Raw genomic sequence first — 26,980 nt, 5'->3', positions numbered from 1 at the left:
GTCAAATACTCTTTTCACTGGAAAAAAAAAAAAGCCAATCAATCCCCAAAGCACTATCAGACAATTACTTTTTAAATAAATTTATGTATTTATTTATTTATTTTTGTCTGCATTGGGTCTTCGTTGCTGTGTGCGGGCTTTCTCTAGTTGCGGCGAGCGGGGGCCACTCTTCGTTGTGGTGCGTGGGCTTCTCATTGCGGTGTCTTCTCTTGTTGCGGAGCATGGGCTCTAGGCGTGCGGGCTTCAGTAGTTGTGGCACGTGGGCTCAGTAGTTGTGGTGCATGGGCTTGGTTGCTCCATGGCATGTGGGATCTTCCCGGACCAGGGCTCAAACCCGTGTCCCCTGCATTGGTTGGCGGATTCCTAACCACTGCGCCACCAGGGAAGTCCCCAGACAATTATTTTAAAGGCAGTCTAGAAAAGTCTACTGGAACTATACGCTGTCCCATGCAGATGCAGAAGGAGACAAGGACAGGGGCAGGGGTTAGAAAAGGGACAGAAGCAGAGGAGCAGTCCAAAGAGAGAGTAAGGACAGCAAAAATGGATTTAAAGGAAAGCCTCGTCGTTCACACTTAAAAGAATCCTGGAGTAACAATTCCAAGATAAAGCAGCTGCAGCAAAGCTGAGGCAGAACCCAAACTGGGGTGCTACATAATGACAATTTTATAGTGTTCAAGAAAAATTAAGACATATACTAAATGAAACTTCCAGATAACAAATGGTGTAGAGAACAAATTCCTGTTTCAGGGAAAATCACCTTCCGTTTCTCAAAGCACATTTCATTTCTAAGAACACTGTTACATAACAATATTCATCTGTGTTAGTTTCTGGGGGCTGCCGTTAACAAAGTACCACAAGCTGGGTGGCTTAAAATAACAGAAATTTATTTTCTCACAGTTCTGGAGGCTGGAAGTCTGAAATGAAGATGTTGGCAGAGTTGGTTCTTTCTGGAGGCGCCGAGAAAGAGAGCCTGTCCTATGCCTTTCTCCTGGCTTCTGGTGGCTGCTGGCAATTCTTGGTGTTCCTTGGTTGGTAAATGCATCACTCCAACCTCTGCCTCTGTCTTCACATGGTGTTCTCCTCTTTGTGTCTGTGTCCAAATTTCCTTCTTATAAAGACATTAGTCATTGGATTAGGGTTTACCTTAATCCAGTATAACATCATCTTAACTTGACTACACCTGCAAAGACTCTATTACCACATAAGATCAAATTCAGAGGTTAGGGTCACTGGGCGGGAAGGGGGGCGGGCAGCGGTTAGGACTTGAACATATCCTTCTGGGAGACACAATTCTATCCACTACCTCATCCAATACAAAACCGCCAGAACCATCAAATCCTTTTTCTCTACTATAACCAAGGTTTTATTTTATTTTAAGCAGGTTCATTGAACTCCAATTTTTAAATGGAAAATTTTATAATTGCAGTTGCAGTTAGCTCTATTCTACTCCCAAGTCCCACTAAAACAAATGTAAGGGATTTTTTTTAATGGAATAAACCCACAAGGACAAAGAGAAGAGGAGAGAAAACATAATACAAAATTTTGGAAGCTGGAAAGGAGATGAGCATGTGGTTACTGGCTTAGCCGTCTAAGAAAGATGAATCCTAAGCAGAAGATGGGAAAGCTGAGAAGCATGAACATGGTTCATATCCTTTAATTAGAGACAGAAATTAGAGACAATGGAGACTTTTGGAAGTGGGAGAGAAGGAATTTGTGGGAAATCAGGTTAAGAAGCAGTTAGAATCCCAGGTTCTCTCCCCAACATAGTAGATCTGAATGACCGACCCTCCTCCACCCTGAAGGAGGTTGTAGTGTTATTTTCTGGTGAAAATTTCTGGACTGAGGATCACTTAGAACAATGGTGGTCAGGGCTATTAAACTGAAACTAGGGAGCATGAGACACCAGACTTCTTCCCCAACTCAAACAGGCAGATACCCTCCATGCAGGAAATTGGAAGAATCTGCCCAGTGGAATCTGATCACCCCCTCCTTTCAAAAAGGCCTAAAAATACAAACATCAAGAGTTCCTCAATGGAATGACCCAGCCAGATACTCCACAGTGAAAAGGACAGACTTCAAGCCCCAACTTTGTGCATGGAGCTTCCAAAATCTTAGTGGTCTCTCCTTATATATGAGCAAACAGTCAAGGGCTGAAAACTTCCAAATGAACAACAGGCAGAAAAACAAACAAGGGAAAAATAAACGGGAAGAAATGAAGACTGTAGAGGAAACAACCTAATTAAAATCATCACCAAAAACCTACTGCATGTAAAAAATGAGAATGGATGCTACAAAAAAGGAACATTCAGAAAACCGAGAGGTTTTAGAAATAAAAAATAAGGTAGGAAAAATGAAAATTCCACAGAAAAGTAGGAGGATAATGTTGAGGAAATCTCCCAAAAAGTAGAGCAAAAAACCAAAGAGAACCTTCTAATTTCATTCTTTCACATGTAGCTGTCCAGTTTTCCCAGCACCACTTATTGAAGAGGCTGTCTTTTCTCCATTGTATATTCTTACCTCCTTTGTCGTAAATTAATTGACCATAAGTGTGTGGGTTTATTTCTGGGCTTCCTATCCTGTTCCATTGATCTATGCGTCTGTTTTTGTCCTCTAACACCATAAACAAAATAGACTCAAAATGGATTAAAGACCTAAATGTAAGACCGGATACTATTAAACTCCTAGAGAAAAACATAGGCAGAACACTCTTTGACATAAATCGCAGCAATATTTTTTTGGGTCCATCTCCTAAAGTAAAGGAAATAAAAGCAAAAGTAAACAAACGGGACCTAATTAAACTTAAACGCTTTTGCACAGCAAAGGAAACCACTGACAAAAAGAAAAGACAGCCTACTAAAGGGGAGAAAATTTTTGCATATGATATGACTGAGAGGGGTTACTTTCCAAAATATACAAACAGCTCATACAGCTCAATATAAAAAACACCCGATTAAAAATGGGCAGAAGACCTGAATGGACATTCTTCCAAAGAGGAAATGTGATGGCAAACAGGCATATGAAAAGATTCTCAGCATCATTAATCATCAGGGAAATATAAATTAAAACCACAATGAGATATCTCTTCTACACCTGTCAGAATGTCTGTCATCAAAAATAACACAAATGACAAATGTTGGCAAGGATCTGGGGAAAAGGAAACCACCGTACACTGTTGTTGGGAATGTCAATTGGTGCAGCCACTGTGGAAAACTGTATGGAGGTTTCTCAAAAAACTAAAAATAGAACTACCATATGACCCAGCAATTCCACTCCTGGGTATATATCTGAAAAAAACAAAAACACTAATTCAAAAAGATACATGCACCCCAATGTTCATAACAGCACTATTTACAATAGCTAAGACATGGAAGCAACCTAAGTGTCCATCGACAGATGAATGGATAAAGAAGTTGTGGTATATATATACAATGGAATGCTACTCAGACATAAAAAAGAATGAAATTTTGCCATTTGCAGTAACAGGAATAGACTTGGAGGGCATCATGCTGAGTGAAATAAGTCAGACAGAGAAAGACAAATATTGTATGATGTCACTTATATGTGGAATCTAAAAATTACAACTAGCTAGTAAATATAACAAAAAAGAAACAGACTCACATATATAGAGAACAAACTAGTGGTTACCACTGGGGGTGGAATATCAGGTTGGGGGAATGGGAGGTACAAACTATTAGATGTAAGATAGGCTGCAAGGATGTGTTGTGCAACGTGGGTAATTTAGTCAATATTTTGTAATGACTGTAAATGACCATATCCTTTAAAAATTGTATAAAAAATTAAAAATTTTAAAAACCCAATGGAAAAATAAAACAAAACAGAAAAACCCCAAAGAGATGTAAACTAGGAAAGAAAAGATAAGAAAAATAGAGGACCACTCTACGAGAAAAAATAACTTGACAAAATGTTTACATAATTGAAAGCTCTTAGGTTCCAGATTTTTTTAAAAGTCTTGCAGGAGGGAGGAAAGAGTATGCAGGGGGATGGGGACAGGGTGGGGAGGGTAGGGATGGGGGAGGACGCCAAATTTCATATGAATGATCACAAATCGGAATGACATCAGATTTCTCAACAGCAACTTCGGAACCTAAGGAATGTGATTTCCATCCTAGACTTTTATATCCAGCCAAGCTATCAATTAAATAGAGAAGGCATAAAGAGATGTTTGAAATGCAAGGTCTCAAAAAACATTACCTCCCTGTAAATCAACTATACTTCAATAAAAATAAATCAATTAATTTAAAAAAAAAGTTACCTCCCACATAGGAAGGTACTTGAAGATGTTTTGGGCCAAAATAAAGGAAACAACCAAGAAAGAAGACACAGGATCCAGAAATTCAACACAAAAGAGAGGCCAAGGGGATCCTCAGATTAATGGTGAAGGCAGATTCTGAACCAAGAGCTGTGCCACTTGCTTGGAGAGCAACTAGCCCAGGACTGCAGCAGGTCAGAAAGCTCCAAGGGCAATTTCTTCAAAAAGAAAAAAACTGAAAGAATTCCTAATGTGCTTGAACATGTTGAAAGGAGATTTGCACAACCGGAGGACAGTTTAATGTGAATTAGTGATGAGTTCAAATTAAAAAAAAAAAAAATTCTTAGTGCAGCGAAAAAAAAATTGTGTGAAAGGAAAAGTAATCACAGTATATTACATGGTTCAGCTGTAAACAGTGTTAACAAAATGTACCAGGAGAACCAATGAACACTGATCTAACCAAACTACGTACAACTATATTGGGAGTGGTGCAGGTGGGGGTGAAAGAGAGAAATCCTCACCTTCTATGTGGATAATTAATAGATCAGGCCTTAAACTGAAACATCAAGACAAGATCTGCATATTATTTAGAGACAAGTAAATACCAAGAGAATCAGTTGAAAGAGGTGAAAATAATGTCCCCTTGGGAATTGAAAAACTAGGAAGTATTAACAGGGGGCTGTTGATTTTCATAACAAGCCTTACAGAAATGATTGACTCTGAAGTATGCGCATGGACAACTGAAAAATATTTTAAAAATTTTAAAATGTAATTGGATCAAGTTACTCTCCTGGTCATAACAATTCCAAGGCTTCTCACTGCTGTTCGGGTGACATCTCAGATCCTTATTACGGCAGACAGGGTTCTGTGTGATCCAGCCCTGCCTGCTCCTCTCACTCACTGCTCTCAAGATGCTCCAACTGCACTGCACTGGCTGGAGGCCTGCCCCAGGCCTTTGCACATGCTGTTCCTTTCGCTAAAAATGTTCCCATGTCAACCCAAACCTGGTGAATCCCAAGCACTCTTCAGTTTTTAACACAAACATCGATATCTCAGAGGAGTCTTAGCCAACCCTTAGATTAGGTTACATTTCTGAGTTTTATTTTCCCATAGTACCTGGCTTCTCCTGTAGCACTTACAATGATTGTAATTCATTAGCTGTGTGAATCAGTTAATCTACCTCTTCTTCTACCTGTGTTTTCCAATACAACAGCCACTAGCTACAATGAGCTATGCAAATTTAAATTGACATTAAAGAATATAAAAAATTCAGCTGCACTAGCCCCATTCCAAACGACCCATAGCTGTCGCTACTGTATCGGACAATGCAGACATAGAACCTTCCATCATCACAGGAAGTTCTATTGGACAGAGTTGCTCTGACTGTAAACTTCACAAGGGCTCTTCATAGATCTATCCTGAGTGCTCAGGACCATGTCTTGCACTTCGTCAGGGCTCCCTAGATAACTGCTGAATAAATTAATTCATTCATTTTTTAAGGTAAAAAGTAGGGACACTTCGATGACTAGGAGGATGTCAATATTTGGTCCGCCTTAGTCTCAAGCCCTTCAGTAATGTCTATTTCTATATCATCCCAATAGCAAAACCTGCACCAAAGAAAATTAAAACTTAGGTAACAAAATAAATAAATATTCATGACATCATTTGAGGCATAATTGTGGAGTCAAGTGATTCATAAAGGCAAAAGGATTACATTTCATCCAGAACTAGATTCTCGATTTGTCTTATGAACCAACCATTCGAATTAACCTGTAGGACATGTATTTTCAGAGTCCATTTGGATGTAAGCATCCTAATGTATCTGTGACTGTAGTAAGCGAAGTCACTTTGGGCATTGTGGAGTATAAATCCACTTTAGATGCTGTATTCAGCATTACACACAGAGAAAGGGATTAAATAGATATGATTTTCTCTTAAGAGGATTATTACCAGGCTTTCAAAGATGCCCAAGCACCTCATTAATGGTTAATGTGTTCATTGGGTTTGAACAAATTCAACAAACCAGAGACACATTCAAATATATTTATCTGAATAAACCACTCAGGAGATTTAAAAAATAAAATTGGATCTTTCTGGATAACAATAAATCACTAGCTCCCTCTCCCCAACCTGCTGCCTATGGGAGAACCCGCTTGCCAGTGTCCTGCCCATATTCCAAAACATGGAATCTGTCTTCAGGTGCTCCCCTGCGACAACATCTTCATTTCAAGCCCTGATTCAAGGAGGTCCCTGGCAACCAAGAAAGTATTCCTGAGGCCTGAAAAAAGCAGTCTGGGAAAGCAGGGCTCTCTCTTTAGTGATGAATATGTAGTTTCTACCTCCTTTTTTATCTGCCTCTCTTCGCCTCTTGTTCTCTCACTCTCTGAACAAAAACAACCACAGGGTAGCCCTGAGCGTTTCAGGAGCAGAGACTGGTGGAAACAAGTGCTTCTGTAATTACAGAAGCAAGTGGATTCTAAGAACCAAGCATGACACGGAGTGGCAGAAGTTTAAATTCTGGGTCCCTAAAGGAACTTGTGAAAAGATGACCTCCTCTCCCAAGATATACCTGTGTCCTGTACCCACAGTGTGTGTCGTTTCAGGGAAAAAACAATGGTGTTCCTACTCGGACGACAGAACTAGGACCTCTGAAGTTGAAACTGTATAACCTAGAGGAGGGAAGGACATGGGGAGGAGCACAGGGGGACAAAGTCACAGCCATAATGAATGATGGCTAGCGTTTACTGAGCACTACTGACAGCTGAGTCTTCGTCATATGTCACACCATTCTATCCTCCCCACGACATTCTGGGGGTGCGTTGTATTATTTTTTAAAAGTGGCATAAAGAAAGTAAGTGCTGTGTGGCCTCATCTGCAAAGTGGGTTTAATCTGACTTCATAGGGTTGCTACAAATATTCAGTGAGTTTTGTTATGTGGTTAGAACAGTATCTGGCCCAAAGTAAGTAAAATACACAAGTATTTGTTATATAAAAACAAGTAGGGACCTCCTTGGCAGACCAGTGGTTAGGACTCTGTGCTTCCACTGATGGGAGCCCGGGTTCGATCCCTGGTTGGGGAACTAAGATTCCGCAAGCCGCACAGCGCGGCCAAAACAAAAAAAGTAAATCCCTATTTTACAGATCACAGATTTTTAAAATGTTTTCTAGTTTGGGTCCTGTGGCTGACAAGCTGTGGGACTTCAGGCAAGGCCCTTAAGCTCGCAGGTCTTGATTATCTCATAAAGACTTCAGGACTTGTTGTTAACGATTATGTGGATCCCTTTCAGCTCTAAGCTTTTTCTGATGAGTACAATTTCTTTGTAACTTTTCCTTCACCTTACTCCCCTGTCCTCATGATCTAGCAGTCTTAACAGGTGTGGAGAGGGGGAGTATGGAAAGGAACGGGGACGTTTTGGGTTGTCTTGATGATGAGAACCATACTGCAATTTGGTGGCAGGGTCAAGGGATGCTTAATGGTTATGCCTACATGCAGCAGCCCCACCCCAAATGCCAACAGCTTCCCTATGGAAAACCCAACCAACCTCAGAACGTTGGTAGAAATCTTGATGCAATTCATAGAAAAGCAAAGGGAAGTTTTTCTGTCAAAGCAATGGAACCACATGGCCATGCAGCCACACAGCCATATAGTAAAGTGGCTGGCCAGCCATGCAGCTGTGCAAATTGTGGCCGGATAGCTATGCTTCCATATACTCATGCAGCTAAACAACTGCACAGCCATGCGATCATGCAGTTATGTGGTCATGTAGCGAAGCAGTCACTGCAGCACACAGTTATGTGACCGTGCAACCACACAGCTAAATGCCCGTGGAGCCGTGCCCAAAACCCCACTGCGTTACAGCCAAGCAACAGCCCATCATCTTCTTCAAATGCAAGATAGAATAACACACTGGTGTTTGCCTATCTTGTCAATCTCACAAAACATTAATGGAGCTCCTATTTCCCAGACAATGAGCAGGACAAAATTTCTGCCCCCAGGAAGCCCTCATTCCTGCAGAAGGACGGACCTGTGCACATGCACCCAAGGCTGACCAGAGAGCAGTGGAAATAACGATTAGAAGAAAAATAGGGAAATAGGGAAACAGAGATTGGTTCTACCTGGGGAGAACCTAGGGCGGTTAGGAGGTTTTGCAGAGGGCGTGGCTTTGGGCTTCGATTTGTGCGCTGAGCAAATGTGAAGGTAAAATGTTCCATCTGAGCAAGCAAGACTAAAGACATAAAGAAGAAAGGAAAGGGCAGGCTTAGGAAGCAGTGAGGGTCAAGAGTGTGGAGCTGGTAGGGATAGAAGGTTCAAGCCAGAGGGCCAAGGGCCTAGAAGGCCATGCTGAAAATTTTCTTCATTTGTCCAGTGGGAAACAGGGCTCATGAAACATTTGGGGGTCTGAGTGACAGGATCACATCCATGCTCCAGAAAGATCCTGGCAGGAGTGTGAGGAATGACTGAAGAAAGGAAAGGTCAGAAGTAAACAAGAGGCTCAGCGCCTCTATGGGGGTAATCCCAGCTCTGTTTCCCACTGCCCCAGGGAACGAAGTCCACACTCCTGCCCATCACCCACAAGGTGCTACTACATATTCCATCCCTACACATATCCTCTTCTACTATCCCCCTCTCTCAGTTCCCTCCAATCACTGTGGCCTCATTCTGTGCCTCCATCACATCAAGCTCATTCCAGCCTCAGGGCCTTTGTACTTGCTGGTGGCTGTCCAGGAGCACGCTGGCCCCTAATGTTCACAAGGCCAGCCCTGCTTTACACTCACAGTTTAACTCACATACCACTTCCTCAAAGAGGCCTACCCCGACCACACAATCTGTTAGCCCTCACCCTATCCCAAGCTCCATCTATTTCATTACCTTGGTTTTTTTCATGGTGCTTACAAATATCTGAAATTACTTTGGTGATTTACTTCTCTGCCCATCACCATTACACCCAACCTGAATGTAAGCTCCAAGAGCAGAGCCTTGTCTGTCTCGTTTTCTGCTACAATATCTAAAACAGTGCCTCCTACCGCCCTCAGTGGGTCCTGAAGAATATTCGTGGAAAGGAAGGAAGGAAGGGAGAAAAGAAGGTTGTTCACTGGCTGAGAAATCCAAAAAATTCAGCTGAGCCTGTGGTTTGGGGAGAGACAAGTATGGGGCAACGAGAGAGGAGGGGGATGCCTGCCTCACCATCAGGACGCCCCACATGCAGGAAAGTCAATGGGAGGCTGTTCAAAGGTGAGCATTAAGGAGGCCCTGAGCTAGGGCACTGGTCCTGGGGCCTGAAGACAACTACTCATTCCAAGAGACATTTCAGACACAGTCTGTGGGATCTGGTGCCCCATCAGATGTGCGGAAAAAGAGAGAGAATGATGGGAGTAAAACAAAAATAACTTTGCAGACCTGCACCCAATCAGAGGATGACTGTGGTAAACTGAGAGGGAATGCACAGTAGGAGGGGCAGGTGTGTGGAAGAAGAGATGAATTTGGTTTTGGGAAAACTGAATTTGAGGCACCTGGTTGACAGCAGCCAGATGTCTTTCGAGCAGTTGGAAATGTGGTGATTCCCCAGGAGTGAGCATGCTGAATGAGGAAAGGGAGCCAGGACAGGGCATGAAGAGCCACGTACCCATGGGAGGGGGGTGAGGGGAAACCGGGAAAGAGGAGCCAAAAAGGGAGAATGAGGCAGAGAAGATGTAATCAGAGGTAGAAGGGAAACTCACCAGGGGCGGGGGCGGGAAACTCAGGGAGAAGGTTGATTTCCAAAGTGGGGAGGAGGGTGTGGGCAGAGGAGATTAGCCAGATCAACGCAGTGCTGAAAGCTGCAGAGAGGTCAAGGGCAATGAGCGCTGACTCTGCATTTACAATATCGCTCTTTGGGAGAAGAGCTTCAGTGGATTCGTAGGCACAGAAATCTCCTGTAACGCAATCTACCGTGTGTGCAGGAATCTGGACCCATCTGCGTCACCCCTGTGAGACTTGGGGAAAAAGGAAACTGATGCAAATGCTAACTCGCATGAGGCTTGCTGCGCCATAGTGATCAAGTCCTTTGTTTCTGACCCAGGAGTCTCATGTCTTACCAGCTTCCAAGACACTGTCATAGGCCAACTTGTCAGGTAAAATCTCACACCCTTAACAGTTCTTAAAACTGCCATGCTCTTCTAGAACCCTGCTGTTCTTTCATCAAGGGATGGTGTCTAATTCCCTCCCTTTGAATCTGGGCAGGTTTGTGACTCACTTGTAAGCAATCGAAGGCAGGAGAAATGACACCGCGTGACTTCCAAGGCTAGGTCACGAGAGGTAATACAGCTTCTGCCTTTTTAGCTGGGATACGTGCTGGAGCTTGGAGTAGTTATGTAAACAGTCTGACTGCTCCGAGGGCACTGTGCTGTGAGGAAGCCCAAACTAGCTCATGCAGAAAGACCTTATGGAGAAGCCCTGGGACTGTGCTCATAAGGAAAGATGCTCAGCCAGCCCCAGCTGCTCCACCTGAGAGCAAACACCCAACAATTTCATTCACCAAATAACTTAGGGGCTTTTTGCTCTTCAAAATATCTCAGTCATCCTCAAAGGATGAAGATTCCCAACTACTGAATATGGTCAAAAGAACAGGCCTAGAGATGTAAACAGATTGTATACACCTAGGAAAAAGGCAATTTGCCCATAATCATATGAAAAGACAGTGACCTCACTCACAGTGATGCACATTAAAACTAAGTGACAATTTCTTACCCATTAAAGTGACAAAACCCCCTAAACTGGACAATATACTCCGTTGGCAAGGCTATGGGACAACAGGCACTCTCAGACACTGCTGATGGGAATGCAACATAGTACAAGTGCTGTGGAGGGGAATTTGGCAGTACCTGCTTGCATTCAGCCTTTGGCCTAGTCATCCCACTTTTAAGAATCTACCTAAAGAGGGCTTCCCTGGTGGCACAGTGGTTGGGAATCTGCCTGCCAATGCAGGGGACATGGGTTCATGCCCCGGTCCAGGAAGATCCCACATGCCGCGGAGCAACGGGGCCCGTGAGCCACAACTACTGAGCCTGCGCGTCTGGAGCCTGTGCTCCACAACAACAGAGGCTGTGATAGTGAGAGGCCCGCGTACCGCGATGAAGAGTGGCCCCCGCTCGCCGCAACTAGAGAAAGCCCTAGCACAGAAACGAAGACCCAACACAGCAAAAATAAATAAATAAATAAAGTTATAAAAAAAAAAGAATCTACCTAAAGATACACTGGCAAAAGTGAGAAAACACATGGACAAAAGTCTAGAAACAACCCCAATGAACTATGACATATCCACACAATTGAGCATATGTAGTTATGAAAAGAAATGAGAAAGTTATCTATATACTGCTCTAAAGTGATCTCTGGAATATACTAAGTGAGAAGGCCAACATACAGAAAAAACAGAGGGTATAGTATGCTACCTTTTATCTTTAAAAGGCAGCATGTGAATGTATGTGTATGTGTGTTGTGTGTGTGTGTGTGTATGTATGTATGTATATATTGTATAAATATATGAAAAGATAACCAAAACTAGAGGAGGACAAAGGGAACAGAGTAGATGGGGCAGAAATAAAAGTTAGACTTCTTAAATGTAGCTTGTTTTGTACATTTGTCATTGGACCCATGTAAATTTTTTACCTAAATATAAAACAAAATTAAACTGAAATTTTAAAAAGCAACAATTTGGCCACAAGATAAAACAAATAACCTACCTCTATGGCAAGTTGATAGCTTAACGATACAGCAAGAAATTATTTCAAGTTACTGTAAAACATAGCAATCTGACTGTATATTTCTATTGTGCTACACCCTAAGGACAAAACCCCATAAAAATCTAAAAATATTTTCAGTAACATATTATTAGATATACAAAAAGTAAATAAGTAATTCTAATGTTGTTAGGAACCAAGATTTTCAGCACCTAAAAAAAAGAACAAATACAAAAATAAAAAAAAATAAGAAAAGCCCTACAATTGAAAATTTTGAATTGATACTATCAATACAAATATATCATCTCTTTAAAAAAGAAAATAACTCCTAGCTCTGTCCTCTGAAAAGGTCTATAAACAACAACCAACCCAATAGCAATGAGCACCCCAGGTGCCCAGGCTGTAGTCTCTAAATATCATACTTCAATTAAAGGAACCAGGACTCCTTAGAGAAATGGTTAATTCCAAGTCTAGCACAGGAAAAATACAACATAAGTCTAGAAAAAACATCATACCAGAAAGCAAGGACTATCAAAGACTACTGGAGTTGTGTAAAAAGGAATCAAACCAAGGGGCTTCCATGAGTCAAAAATGGAACAGTTTAGGCACACACAAATAATAATAAGTGCAATGAATTAAAACTCATCAAATAGAGGGGAGACCTTCAAGATGGCAGAGGAGTAAGATGTGGAGATCACCTTCCTCCCCACAAATACATCAAAAATACATCTACATGTGGAACAACTCCTACAGAACACCTACTGAACGCTGGCAGAAGACCTCAGACTTCCAAAAAGGCAAGAAAATCCCCACGTACCTGGGTAGGGCAAAAGAAAAAGAAAAAAGAAGGACAAAAGAATAGGGACGGGACCTGCACCTCTGGGAGGGAGCTGTAAAGGAGGAAAAGTTTCCACACACTAGGAAGCCCCTTCACTGGCAGAGACGGGGGGTGGGCAGGGGGTAAGCTTTGGAGCTACAGAGGAGAGCGCAGCAACAGGGGTGCAGAGGGCAAAGCGGAGAGGTTCCCGCACAGAGGATCGCTGCCGACCAGCACTCACCAGCCTGAGAGGCTTGTCTGCTCACCTGCCGGGGTGGGTGGGGGCTGGGAGCTAAGGCTCAGGTTTCGGAGGTCAGATCCCAGGGAGAGGAGTGGGGTTGGCTGTGTGAACATAGCCTGAAGGGGGCTAGTGTGCCACGGCTAGCCGGGAGGTAGTCCAGGAAAAAGTCTGGAGCTGCCGAAGAGGAAAGAGACCACTGCTTCGGGGTGTTCAAGGAGAGGGGATTCCTTCCCTGTCTGCCCACAGAAGGCAGAGCACCGCCTAAATGAGCTCCAGAGACGGGCGCGAGCCGTGGCTATCAGCTCGGACACCAGAGACAGGCATGAAACGCTAACACTGCTGCTGCAGCCACCAAGAATCCTGTGTGCGAGCACAGGTCACTTATCCACACACCGCCCCCCCCACCCCCGTCCTGGGAGCCTGTGCAGCCCGCCACTGCCAGGGTCCCGTGATCCAGGGACAACTTCCCCAACAGAACACACGGCACCCCTCAGGCTGTTGCAACGTCACGCTGGCCTCTGCCGCCACAGGCTGACCCCGCATTCCGTACCCCTCCCTCCCCCCAGCCTAAATGAGCCACAGCCCCCTAATCAGCCGCTGCTTTCACCCTGTCATGTCTGGGCGAGAACAGAAGCCTAAGGGCAACCTACACCCAGAGGTGGGGCCAAAACCAAAGCTGAACCCCAGGAGCTGTGCGAACAAAGAAGAGAAAGGGAAATCGCTCCGTGCAGCATCAGGAGCAGCGGATTAAATGCCCACAATCAACTTGAGGTACCCTGCATCTGTGGAAAACCTGAATAGACAACGAATCAACCCAAAATTGAGGCGGTGGACTTTGGAAGCAACTGTGGACTTGGGGTTTGCTGTCTGCGACTGACTTGTTTCTGATTTTTATGTTTATCTTAGTATAGTTTTTAGCGCTTGTTATCATTGGTGGATTTGTTTATTGGTTTAGTTGCTCTCTTCTGTTTTTCTTTTTCTATTACATTTAAATTTTTTATTTTAATAATTTTTTATTTTAATTACTTTATTTTATAATTTATTTTTTCTTTTTTTCTCCCTTTTCTTCTGAGACATGGGGCTGACAGGGTCTTGGTGCTCTGGTTGGTGTCAAGCCTGAGCCTCTGAGGTGGGAGAGCTGAGTTCAGGACACTGGACCACCAGAGACCTCCCGGCCCCACGCAACATCAATCAGCGAGAGCTCTCCCAGAGATCTCCATCTCAACGCTAAGACCCAGCTTCACCCAACAGCCAGCAAGCTTCAGTGCTGGATGCCCCATGCCAAACAACTAGCAAGACAGGAACACAACCCCACCTGTTAGCAGAGAAGCTGCCTAAAATCATAATAAGTTCACAGACACCCCAAAACACACCACCGGACGCAGCCCTGCCCACCAGAAAAACAAGATCCAGCCCCAACCACCACAACACAGGGACCAGTCCGCTCCACCAGGAAGCCTACACAAGCCACCCCCCGGGGGCAGACACCAAAAACAACGGGAACTACAAACCTGCAGCCTGTGAAAAGGAGACCCCAAACACAGTAAGTTAAGAAAAATGGGAAGACAGAGAGATATGCAGCAGATGAAGGAGCAAGGTAAAAACCCACCAGACCAAACAACTGAAGAGGAAATAAGCAGTCCACCTGAAAGAATTCAGAGTAATAATAGTAAAGATGATCCCAAATCTTGGAAACAGAATGGAGAAAATACAAGAAATGTTTAACAAGGACCTAGAAGAACTAAACAGCAAACAAACAATGATGAACAACACGATAAATGAAATTAAAAATTCTCTAGAAGGAATCAATAGCAGAATAACTGAGGCAGAAGAATGGGTAAGTGACCTGGAAGGTAAAATAGTGGAAATAACTACTGCAGAGCAGAATAAAGAAAAAAGAATGAAAAGAACTGAGGACAGTCTCATAGACCTCTGGGACAACATTAAACACACCAACATTCGAATTATAGGGGTCCCAGAAGAAGAAGAGAAAAAGAAAGGGTCTGAGAAAATATTTGAAGAGATTATAGTTGAAAACTTCCCTAACACGGGAAAGGAAATAGTCAATCAAGTCCAGGAAGCACAGAGAGTCCCATACAGGATAAATCCAAGGAGAAACACGCCAAGACACATATTAATCAAACTATCAAAAATTAAATACAAAGAAAAAATATCAAAAGCAGCAAGGGAAAAGCAACAAATAACATACAAGGGACTCCCCAAAAGGTTAACAGCTGATCTTTCAGCAGAAACTCTACAAGCCAGAAGGGAGTGGCGGGACATATTTAAAGTGATGAAAGGGAAGAATCTACAACGAAGATTACTTTATCCAGCAAGGATCTCATTCAGATTCAATGGAGAAATTAAAACCTTTACAGACAAGCAAAAGTTAAGAGAATTCAGCACCACCAAACCAGCTTTACAACAAATGCTAAAGGAACTCCTCTAGGCAGGAAACACAAGAGAAGGAAAAGACCTACGAAAACAAATCCAAAACAATTAAGAAAATGGCAATAGGAAGATATATATAGATAATTACCTTAAATGTAAATGTATTAAATGCTCCAACCAAAAGACATAGACTGGCTGAATGGATACAAAAAGAAGACCCATATATATGCTGTCTACAAGAGACCCACTTCAGACCTAGGGACACATACAGACTGAAAGTGAGGGGATGGAAAAAGATATTCCATGCAAATGGAAATCAAAAGAAAGCTGGAGTAGCAATACTCATATCAGACAAAATAGACTTTAAAATAAAGACTATTACAAGAGACAAAGAAGGACACTACATAATGTTCAAGGGATCAATCCAAGAAGAAGATATAACACTTGTAAATATTTATGCACCCAACATAGGAGCACCTCAATACATAAGGCAAATGCTAACAGCCATAAAAGGGGAAATCGACAGTAGCACAATAATAGTAGGGGACTTTAACACCCCACTTTCACCAATGGACAGATCAACCAGAATGAAAATGAATAAGGAAACACAAGCTTTAAATGATACATTAACAAGATGGACTAATTGATACTTACAGGACATCCCATCCAAACACAACAAATACACTTTCTTCTCAAGTGCTCATGGAACATTCTCCAGGACAGATCATATCTTGGGTCACAAATCAAGCCCTGGTAAATTTAAGAAACCTGAAATCATATCAGGTATTTTTTCTGACCACAACACTATGAGACTAGATATCAATTACAGGAAAAAATCTGTAAAAAATACAAACACATGGTGGCTAAACAATACACTACTAAATAACCAAGAGATCACTGAAGAAATCAAAGAGGAAATCAAAATATACCTAGAGACAAATGACAATGAAAACACAACGGCCCAAAACCTATGGGACGCAGCAAAAGCAGTTCTAAGAGGGAAGCTTATAGCAATACAATCCTACCTCAAGAAACATCTCAAATAAACAACCTAACTTTACACCTAAAGCAATTAGAGAAGGAAGAAGAAAAAAAAAAAAAAAACCCAAAGTTAGCAGAAGGAAAGAAATCACAAAGATCAGATCAGAAATAAATGAAAAAGAAATGAAGAAAACAATAGCAAAGATCAATAAAACTAAAAGCTGGTTCTTTGAGAAGGTAAAAAAATTGATAAACCACTAGCCAGACTCATCAAGAAAAAAAGGGAGAAGACTCAAACCAACAGAATTAGAAATGAAAACGGAGAAGTAACAACTGACACTGCAGAAATACAAAGAATCATGATGGATTACTACAAGCAACTATATGCCAATAAAATGGGCAACCTGGAAGAAATGGACAAATTCTTAGAAAAGCACAACCTTCCAAGACTGAACCAGGAAGAAATAGAAAATATAAACAGACCAATCACAAGCACTGAAATTGAAACTGTGATTAAAAATCCTCCAACAAACAAAAGCCCAGGACCAGATGGCTTCACAGGCGAATTCTATGAAACATGTGGAAAAGAGCTAGCACCTAGCCTTCTCAAACTCTTCCAAAATATAGCAGAGGGAGGAACACTCCCAAACTCATTCTACAAGGCCAGCATCACTCTGATACCAAAACCAGACAAAGATGTCACAAAGAAAGTAAACTACAGGCCAATATCACTGATGAACATAGATGCAAAAATCCTCAACAAAATACTAGCAAACAGAATCCAACAGCACATTAAAAGGATCATACACTATGATCAAGTGGGGTTTATCCCAGGAATGCAAGGATTCTTCAATATATGCAAATCAATCAATGTGATACACCATATTAACAAATTGAAGGAGAAAAACCATATGATCATCTCAATAGATGCGGAGAAAGCTTTCGACAAAATCCAACACCTATTTATGATAAAAACCCTCCAGAAAGTAGGCATAGAGGGAACTTTCCTCAACATAATAAAGGCCATATATGACAAACCCACAGCCAACATCATCCTCAATGGTGAAAAACTGAAACCATTTCCACTAAGACCAGGAACAAGACAAGGTTGCCGACTCTCACCACTATTATTCAACATAGTTTTGGAAGTGTTAGCCACGGCAATCAGAGAAGAAAAAGAAATAAAAGGAATCCAAATTGGAAAAGAAGAAGTAAAGCTGTCACTGTTTGCAGATGACATGATACTATACTATAGGATTTAGAGAATCCTAAAGATACTACCAGAAAACTACTAGAGTTAATCAATGAATTTGGTAAAGTAGCAGGATACAAAATTAATGCACAGAAATCTCTTGCATTCCTATACACTAATGATGAAAAATCTGAAAGTGAAATTAAGAAAACACTCCCATTTACCACTGCAACTAAAAGAATAAAATATCTAGGAATAAACCTACCTAAGGAGACAAACGACTTGTATGCAGAAAATTATAAGACACTGATAAAAGAAATTAAAGATGATACAAATAGATGGAGAGATATACTATGTTCTTGGATTGGAAGAATCAACATTGTGAAAATGACTCTACTACCCAAAGCAATCTACAGATTCAATGCAATCCCTATCAAACTATCAATGGAATTTTTCACAGAACTAGAACAAAAAATTTCACAATTTGTATGGAAACACAAAGGACCCCAAATAGCCAAAGCAATCTTGAGAAAGAAAAACGGAGCTGGAGGAATCAGGCTCCCTGACTTCAGACTATACTACAAAGCTACAGTAATCAAGACAGTATGGTACTGGCACAAAAACAGAAATACAGATCAATGGAACAGTATAGAAAGCCGAGAGATAAACCCACGCACATATGGTCACCTTATCTTTGATAAAGGAAGCAAGAACATACAGTGGAGAAAAGACAGCCTCTTCAATAAGTGGTGCTGGGAAAACTGGACAGGTACATGTAAAAGAATGAAATTAGAACACTCCCTACACCATACACAAAAATAAACTCAAAATGGATTAAAGACCTAAATGTAAGGCCAGACACCATCAAACTCTTAGAGGAAAACACAGGCAGAACACTCTATGACATAAATCACAGCAACATCCTTTTTGACCCACCTCTTAGAGAAATGGAAATAAAAACAAAAATAAACAAATAGGACCTAATGAAACTCAAAAGCTTTTGCACAGCAAAGGAAACCATAAACAAGACGAAAAGACAACCCTCAGAATGGGAGAAAATATTTGCAAATGAAGCAACTGACAAAGGATTAATCTCCAAAACATACAAGCAACTCATGCAGCTCAATATCAAAAAAACAAACAGCCACTCATTTATGTATCTTTTCCTATGGCTGCTTTGGTGCTAAAAACAGCAAAGCTGAGTAGTTGCAACAGAGGTCAGTGGCCCATATAGCCTGAAATATTTACCATCTGGGCCTTTACAGAAAAGGTTTGCCAGGCTCTGATCTAGGACCTCCCTTCTCTACAAGAGGTCCAAGCATCACTTGAGAGCTTGTTAGAAAGGCAGAATCTTGGCTCCACCACAGACAGAGGGAATGCTTCTCAGTGTTGACCTAAAGCAGCTGTTAAAAATGCAGGAGTTCCGGCCCCACCCATCTACCATATTTGAAGCCCCAGGTTTGGGGTGCAGGCTTTATTTTAGGTTCCCCAAGAGAACCTGATCTGCAGCCCTTGGGCAAGGTACCTCACCTCCCTGACTTCCCCCAATCTGTAAAATGGGGGTAACAGAATTAGATACTGAATACGCAAGTCCTGGCACGTGCTGGGCACTCAGTTAACAGAAGCCATGCTCACGAGGCAGTGGCTATGTTCCTTAGTGTTGGCACACACATCACTTATCTCCCCAGCAAGCAAATCTGAACCTGGCTGCTATGAAGACTGTCCTTGAAAAGTGACTCTTAGACGTAATAATTTATGAACGCCTCGTTGTCAAACACAGCTGTTGTTTATGGAGGTGTTTAAACCTGAATCGTCCCTCCTGTGAAGGGCGCTGGCCATCGCCACTTCCCTTGTAACTGCTGCTGTGCTGTGCCCTGTTGTTATGGCGACCAGTTTCCCAAACAGCCCTGCTATTTTCTACAAATCCTTTCGGTTTCCCTGTGCCCTAAAGTCCACCAGACCTAGAGACAATAGCAGGGTGATTTTTTTTAAACTTTCACAGGAAATACTGTGAACTCTTCTCCAGCAGAAGCCCCCAGACCGGGCATCAGAGCGACCCTGCACAGTGAACCTGCACAAATGTTTCCACTAATTGGAAATCGGTACCACAGAGGATCAGCTGGCACATCAGTTTCCGGCTGACATGAACTTTGCAAGAAAATGAAGCAGAAAACAAGGAAATGTCCACCGTGCGTCGCGTGTACACAGCACAAAGTCTGATGTCAAAAGACCATTTTAAAAGATTTCAGTTTGGGCTATTGCTGCAGTACTTCTGAGATTAGTTCAGTATTGGCACATGCAACTTTTTCAGCAAATATTCACCTTTATGAATTCACTTGACACATGGGAAAGCTAAAAACACACAATTATTATTATTATATATTATTATTACAGCAAAATCTTAATACTAGTGATTATGTTGTTTTGGTTTCTGGCAGACCTACCCCTCCTCCCCTCTCTACTTCCTTTTCTCCTTTCCCCTGACTCCTGCTAGTTTTCTCTCCTCTGACATAGTCTTAGGATGAAAGGTACATGCACCTGCCTGCAGCCTACCCAATATCTGTTCTCCCCGTTTTTTCTTTGCAAAAGGACCCATTACTTTTAGGGTGTCATGAGCCCAGCTAAAAGTCTTGATTTCCTAGGCTCTTGAAGCCTGTGATAGCCATGTAACACGGTCCTGGCCAGTGTGACATGCAAGCAATGTTTACTGGATTCTGGGAAAGCTATTGTTTTACAGATTAAAAAAAAAAACTTAGGTTGAATGCTTCTTTCTACCTTTCCCCCTTCTTCCTATCTAAAATAAGATGCCACAGCAACTTGCAATACTATGAGGATGAAATCCACACAACAAGGATGGCAAAACAATAAGCTCAAAGAGCCCAGGTCCTTGATAGCGGCCCTGAGCAGCATGGCTACCAATCTCCAGACTTTTTGTTAAGTGCAGAAAAAAAATGGAACCACCTGTGATGGCCTCATCTATTGTTAAAACAAGGAACAACCTAGAATCCAAACAGGCAGATCTGAGGAGAGAGGATGGCTAAAGATGTTTAAAAACTCTGAGGTGGCAAGAAGGATAGACAATAGGTGATTGGAGGAAAAGATAGGAGAACTCACAGAAAGTCTTCCACTTTTTTAGCATTCAGAGGGCAAGAACAGAATAATATCGGGAGTATTACATGGGGACTAAAACAGCATATTAATAAGGAACTAACAGAACTGCCGAGAACTGGTAAGGACACTGAGCTTCTAGGCATGAATCACTACTGGATGCAATCGGCAACACTCATGACTTTCAACAGCAATGCCAAGCAACTCAGAAACAGAGGAGGGGTGACCCCGGGTTTGCGATTGGCGAGATGAGTCCAGGGCGAGATTGAGGAGGCGAGGGGATCCTGGGTGCCAGGATGGGCAGCACTGAAACACTATGCCCTTATTCTGCTTTATTACCTTCAAGGAAGAGGAACCAGTGAAGAAGATAATGGAAAAGAAATACCACAATGTTGGTCTTAGTAAATGTGAGATAAAAGTAGCTATGTCGAAGGAACATCATCAGCAACAGCAACAGTGGGGATCCAGAGGCAGATTTGCAGAAAGAGCTCGTGCAAGAGGTGGGGACCAGCACAGTGGTTATGGGAAAGTATCCAGGTGAAGTGGTCATCAAAATAGCTACAAACCATACTAAATTGTTCCATTTGCAACTTATCCCCAACAGGTGGTGAAGCAGTATTTTCCAAATTGAAGATTCATTTAAAGGTGGCCCCTGCCACCTGCTGATAGCCATTCAAACTAAATTTTTTGTATCAAGTCCCCAAACGGAAGTATGATGTTGGGTCCCTCTGGAGTTTAATCCTGAGTTCTCATTAAAAGAAATTTGCTTTCATTGCTTTATTTCTTAATTGCTATGCTTCAGAATCAATTTGTGTTTTATGCCCTGCACTCCCTAGTATTGTAGAGCAAGTCTTGTGTTAAAAGCCCAGTGTGACAGTGTCATGATGTAGTAGGGTCTTACTGGTTTTTTAATAAATCCTTTTGTATAAAAAGAAGAAAGAAACACTATGCCCTTCATATTTGTGAGTACATGAATTCTGCAGTGACTCCCATCTTATAATGTGGAAACTGAAACCCAGAAAAGCTAAGAAACTTGCTCAAGGTCACACAGCTGGTAAGTGTCTGTTGCTAAAGTCTAATTCCTTAACCACCGAACTATACTATCTCCAAGCCAAATAACAAGGAAGATGATGATGATGATGATGATGATGATGAAGAGAAAAGTTAGGACATGGTCACATGAGAAGGAGCTGGTAAACAGAGAGATCAGATCTGGCTGAGTGGTCCCGCAGGTGTGGCTGTCTGACGGCTGTGGGTGCAGTGGCTTGGAGGAAACAGTCTAGAGGCTCTGGGTTGGACTTCCAGGCTGAAGCGTATCTAGCTAGGAGCCGCTGACTCAGCCTTGCCCAAATGCCCATTAAAATGCCTATGAAGACAGAAAAAGACCAAGACCCACAACATTACCCAAAGTAAGGACTAATAGACAACCTAATCCCGGAATCTGGGAAAAACTGGCACTATCCGTAAAGCAGACAGAGCTAGATTAAGGAACATCTACTCAGGCTTCTGGCTTTGTTTCATTACACAGAAGCCACATGGCAAGATGTAGACAGACACTCCATGTCTATCCCGCCTGACACAGACCCAGAGCTGCAGTGTATGGGGTTGTAGCAACCCCAACGCTGGGCAGCCAACCTGCACGACCTCATGGGCATTTGAGACTCAGAGAGCTGGTACACATACACACACACACCCCATGTTTCTATATCCATAAAGCAACTCTAAACCCCAGCAAACAGCTAGGCAGAATATTAAACAGCATCCTCAGCCCGAGCCAATTGTGGGGGATGGAAGGGAGGTGAAAGGGGGCGGTGGAGGGGTTACACACAATGGACTCACACTACGCATTAGCCTAGCATATAACTTACCTGAATTCAACTGCGTGTGCTTAGCACTGAAAGAAAACAGGGAGAAAAATCCCTTCGCTGATCCACGGTCTTTGCCCCCTGCTCTTCCCCCATTCAAACTAGACCTTGGCTGCCGCCACCTCTAAATATTTTCCTGAACACAAAGAGAAACAAAAAAGTTCTTTCTCTTGGCCTTTGAGCTTCCAAACAATTTGAGGGATTTTTTTTCCCCATGCCCCCTCAAACTTTAAACATAAACCCTACAGAAGATACGATGTGCACCATATACACCTAGATGCAGGACCTTAAGGACAAAACCTAAATGTTACAGAGGCGTTATTTCCTTCCGTGTGCTTCTCTGCACTTTCTAGATTTTCTTGAGGAGTACCCATTTCATTTGAAACCAGAAGAAAATCTTATTCTGCCCAAAGACTATTCCATCTTTAACGAGCCCATCAGGTGAGTGGGATGCAGGTGATTTTCTGAGCAGCCCCGGCAGCCCTGCCTGGGGACACTCAGCACAGGCAGGGGGTGGCATTAGTGTCACAGCGCTGCACGTGTCTCTTCAAAGACTCCTGTCCTCATCCTTGAGAACGCTGGCAGGAGGCTCCCACTCCAAGTGGCTCATATTTTCAAAAAAGCCAAACCAGATGGGGTGGAGGAGGGCCCTAAATTTGTGCTTAGTCGTTAGCACTGCCCTGCATTTAGAAACTAGAGAACTGGATTCTGAGCTGGGTGTTTCCACTTCCTGGATGGGTGACCCCGCTCAATCTCTTTTATTGTTAGTATTGTTATTTTTTAAATTTTATCGTAGTTGATTTACAGTGTTGTGTTTAAACCGCTCAATCTCTTAATCTCACTGAACCTCGTTTCCTCATCTGGTAGATGGTGATAGCCATGATTTCTGAGGTTAGTTTAGAGAGTTATGTAAGCTAACATCCCAAGAGAAAAATTCTCACCTATAGTAGATGCTCAATAAATGCTATTTGAATATAAATGACAAGGAAAGAGACCCAATCTCTGAAGGAAGTGTGAGATAGTGACCACAGAAATCCTCTCTCTTATTATTTCCAAATGTTCAGTGTCTGTGCTCATAAATACATGTTTATTAGTCTTCTGTAGCCGCTGTAACAAAGTACCACAAACCAGTTGGCTTAACAGAAATGTATCGTCTCACAGTTCCGGAGGCTAAAAGTCTGAGATCAAGGTGCTGGTGGGGTTGGTTCCTTCTGAGGGTTGTGAGGGACAATCTGTTTCATGCCTCTCCTGTAGCTTCTGCTGCTTGGCTGGCCATCTTTGGCCTTCCTTGGCCGTTCAATCTCTGCGTTCATCTTCACATGGCATTCTCCCTGAGTGTCTGTCTGTCTGTGTGTTCACATTTCCCTTTTCATATGGACACCAGTCACATTAGATTAGAGCCCACTGTAATGACCTCATTTTAACTTGATTACCTCTGTAAGTACCCTATCTCCAAAAAACATCACATTCTAGAAAAGAACATAGGCAAAATGTTCTCTGACATAAATCGTACCAATGCTTTCTTAGGTCAGTCTCCCAAGGCAATAGAAATAAAACCAAAAATAAACAAATGGGCCTTATCAAACTTACAAGGTTTTGCTTATATAAAACGAAAGGTTTTGCATAAACAAAATGAAAAAACAACCTATGGGCTGGGAAAAAATATTTGCAAACAATGAGACTGACAAGGGCATAATTTCCAAAATATACAAAGAGCTTATACAACTCAATAACAAAAAAGCAAACAACCCAATAAAAAAAAATGGGCAAAAGACCTAAATAGACATTTCTCCAAAGAAGACATACAGATGGCCAATAGGCACGTGAAAAGATGCTCATCATCGCTAATTATTAGAGAAATGCAAATCAAAACCACAGTGAGGTACCACCTCACACCAGTCAGAACGGCCACCATTAAAAAGTCTACAAATAAACACTGGAGAGGTTATGGAGAACAGGGAACCCTCTTGCACTGTTCCTACAAATGCACTGTAAATGTAAATTGGTGCAGCCACTATGGAGAACAGTATGGAGGTTCCTTAAAAAACTAAAAATAGAGTTGCCATATGATCCAGCAATCCCACTCCTAGGCATATATCCAGAGAAAACTCTAATTTGAAAAGATACACGCACCCCCATGTTCATAGCAGCACTGTTTACAACAGCCAAGACATGGAAACAACCTAAATGTCCATCAACAGATGAATAAAGAGAGAAGATGCGGCACATATATACAATGGAATACTACTCAGCTGTAAAAAAGAATGAAATAATGCCACTTGCAGCAACATGGATGAACCTAGAGATTATCATACCAAGTGAAGTAAGTCAGAAGGAGAAAGGCAAATACCATATGATATCACTTATATGTGGAATCTAAAATGTGACACAAATGAACTTATTTACAAAACTGAAACAGACTCATAGACGTAGAAAAGAAACTTATGGTTACCAAAGGGGAAAGAGGGTGGGGGAAGGATAAATTAGGAGTTTGAGATTAGCAAAATTTATATACAAACTACTATATATAAAATAAACAACAAGGTCCTACTGTATAGCACAGGGAACTATATTCAATATCTTGTAATAAACCACAATGGAAAAGAATATGAAAAATAATATGCATATATATGTATAACTGAATCACTTTGCTATATACCAGAAACTAATACAACATTATAAATCGAATTCAATAAAAATAAAATAAAAACAAAAACCAAAAAATGTCACATTCTGGAGGTTAGGACTTTGACATATACACTTGGTGGGACACAGTTCAGCCCACAGCAACATTCTGAAAGAGCTTTATCTCTGGAGAGAAGGAGGCAGTTGGGCGGGGGGCAGAGGGGGAGGGGAGCACGTGAGGAAGTGAACTCTGCTGGTGGCTGGGCTGGAAGGGGCTGGACCACAATGTGGCTCAGGGTTCACCCACCCAGTCTCCTCTACAGACGGAAGCAAAGGTGGCATTGGGACCTGCCAGAGAGCCTCTGCAGGAGTCCTGGCAGGGTCAAATAGTCTTCTGAGAGGGGCTAGAGGCCATGGGCCTGTCACAGAAGGGCTCCTGGGATGAAAGCCCAGGCACCATGGGTAAGGAACAACAGGCTCAGACTCCCAGCTTCTCTAAAGGACAGAATGGTCTTATCTGCGGGAAGGGGCTGAGGGTCACAGGTGCACAGTTCCCAGGGTGAAGGCAGGACCTCCAGGCGTTGGGGGATTGCTGAGTGCACGAAAAGACTCCCTGCTGATTGAGAGGGGACTCTCTTCCTCGCATTGGGGCCCAAGCCTGGAGCCTTAAATTCATTTCTGATCAGAGCCAGAATAGCTTTATCTAGCGTCCAATGAAGACATGGTTCACTGGACTAATGTCCAAGACAAAATCATCTAAGATAGGACTCAGGAAAGAGGGTACAAGACAGACAGACAAAACTCACTTGCCTAGCTGGATCATTCATCCACCTAGGTACTTTTACAGTCATTCAACACACATGTGGTAGATGCCAGGCACGCAAATGCCAATCACGCAGTCCGCAACCTGGCAGAGCTCACAGGCTAGCCCGAGACAGACGGGAACAAGCCCGGCAGTGCAGTGTGACCGCTGCTCTCGCTGGGCTGGACAAAGCACCTGGAGAGCCTGGGGCAGGACGGGTGACTGCTCAAGAGACCGGGGCCACGAGAGGTGAGACTTCCTAGATGTTGATGAACTGCCCGGGTTTGCTGCCACCTGTTTCTTGAAGTGATTTTTGCAAAACCACCCTTATAACAAAGGGGCTTGTGTTTGGCAAAGGGGGCGTAGAGAGGTAAGGATGTTTTCTTACTATACAACCCACCAGGTAGACAAGAACCCGAAAAGGACGAGCAGATGGAACTTTTGAGGAAAGAAAACATCATCTCTGGGCACTGCAGGAAGAACGAAATGGACACAGAGAAGTTTTAGGAGATGTATTCATTCAAGAGAGATCGCTTTAAGTCCTACTATAGCCAGGCCCAGCGTTAGGCACAGGACTACAATGGCCAGTGGAAAGACACCTTACCTAACTATCAGAGCAAGTCATTCCCATGGGGGCAGACCTTAGTAATTGTTTGAATATCTTGTCATAACCTATAATGGAAAAGAATCTGAAAAACTATATATAATATATATATATATATAAAATCACTTTGCTGTACACTTAAAACTAACACAACATTGTAAATTAACTATACTTCACTTTAAAAAATTGTTTGAAAATATAACCAAGTGGTAACAGGTATACAGAGAGAGCTGGGGGAAGCGGGGAGGCTTATCCACCAGGAAGCCCCTGGTGGCTTCTGCACAGGTGCCCTCACTCAGGGAGGGAAGCAGGGTAACCGGCTGTGCAGGTCTGCAGGAGCAGCCCTGCTTTCTTCTGCAGGGAAGCCT

At 42.5% G+C, this 26,980-nt stretch overlaps 1 protein-coding gene across 6 annotated transcripts in view; it reads right to left on the bottom strand.

Moving 5' to 3' along the window:
* The window catches only part of BAALC (BAALC binder of MAP3K1 and KLF4), a 95,340-nt gene that overhangs the window by 62,458 nt on the left and 5,902 nt on the right, over positions 1–26,980 (bottom strand). The window contains exons 1-2 of one of the 6 annotated variants that reach the window (XM_082434353.1): positions 13,070–13,347; positions 896–1,108 (exon numbers count right to left, since the gene is read on the bottom strand). The exons of 3 other annotated variants lie outside the window; for them this stretch is intronic. In XM_082434353.1, the coding sequence (XP_082290479.1) occupies positions 896–1,108; positions 13,070–13,157 (301 nt within the window). In that variant the 5' untranslated portion in view covers positions 13,158–13,347. Of the gene's footprint in view, positions 1–895; positions 1,109–13,069; positions 13,348–26,980 lie in introns of those variants that run through there. 2 more of the 6 variants (XM_082434351.1, XM_082434352.1) reach the window with 2 other exon arrangements.

Source organism: Balaenoptera physalus (genome assembly GCF_965194825.1).
Source record: "Balaenoptera physalus genome assembly, chromosome: 17".
NCBI lineage: Eukaryota > Metazoa > Chordata > Mammalia > Artiodactyla > Balaenopteridae > Balaenoptera > Balaenoptera physalus.
This window is presented reverse-complemented; position numbering and strand designations above follow the sequence as displayed.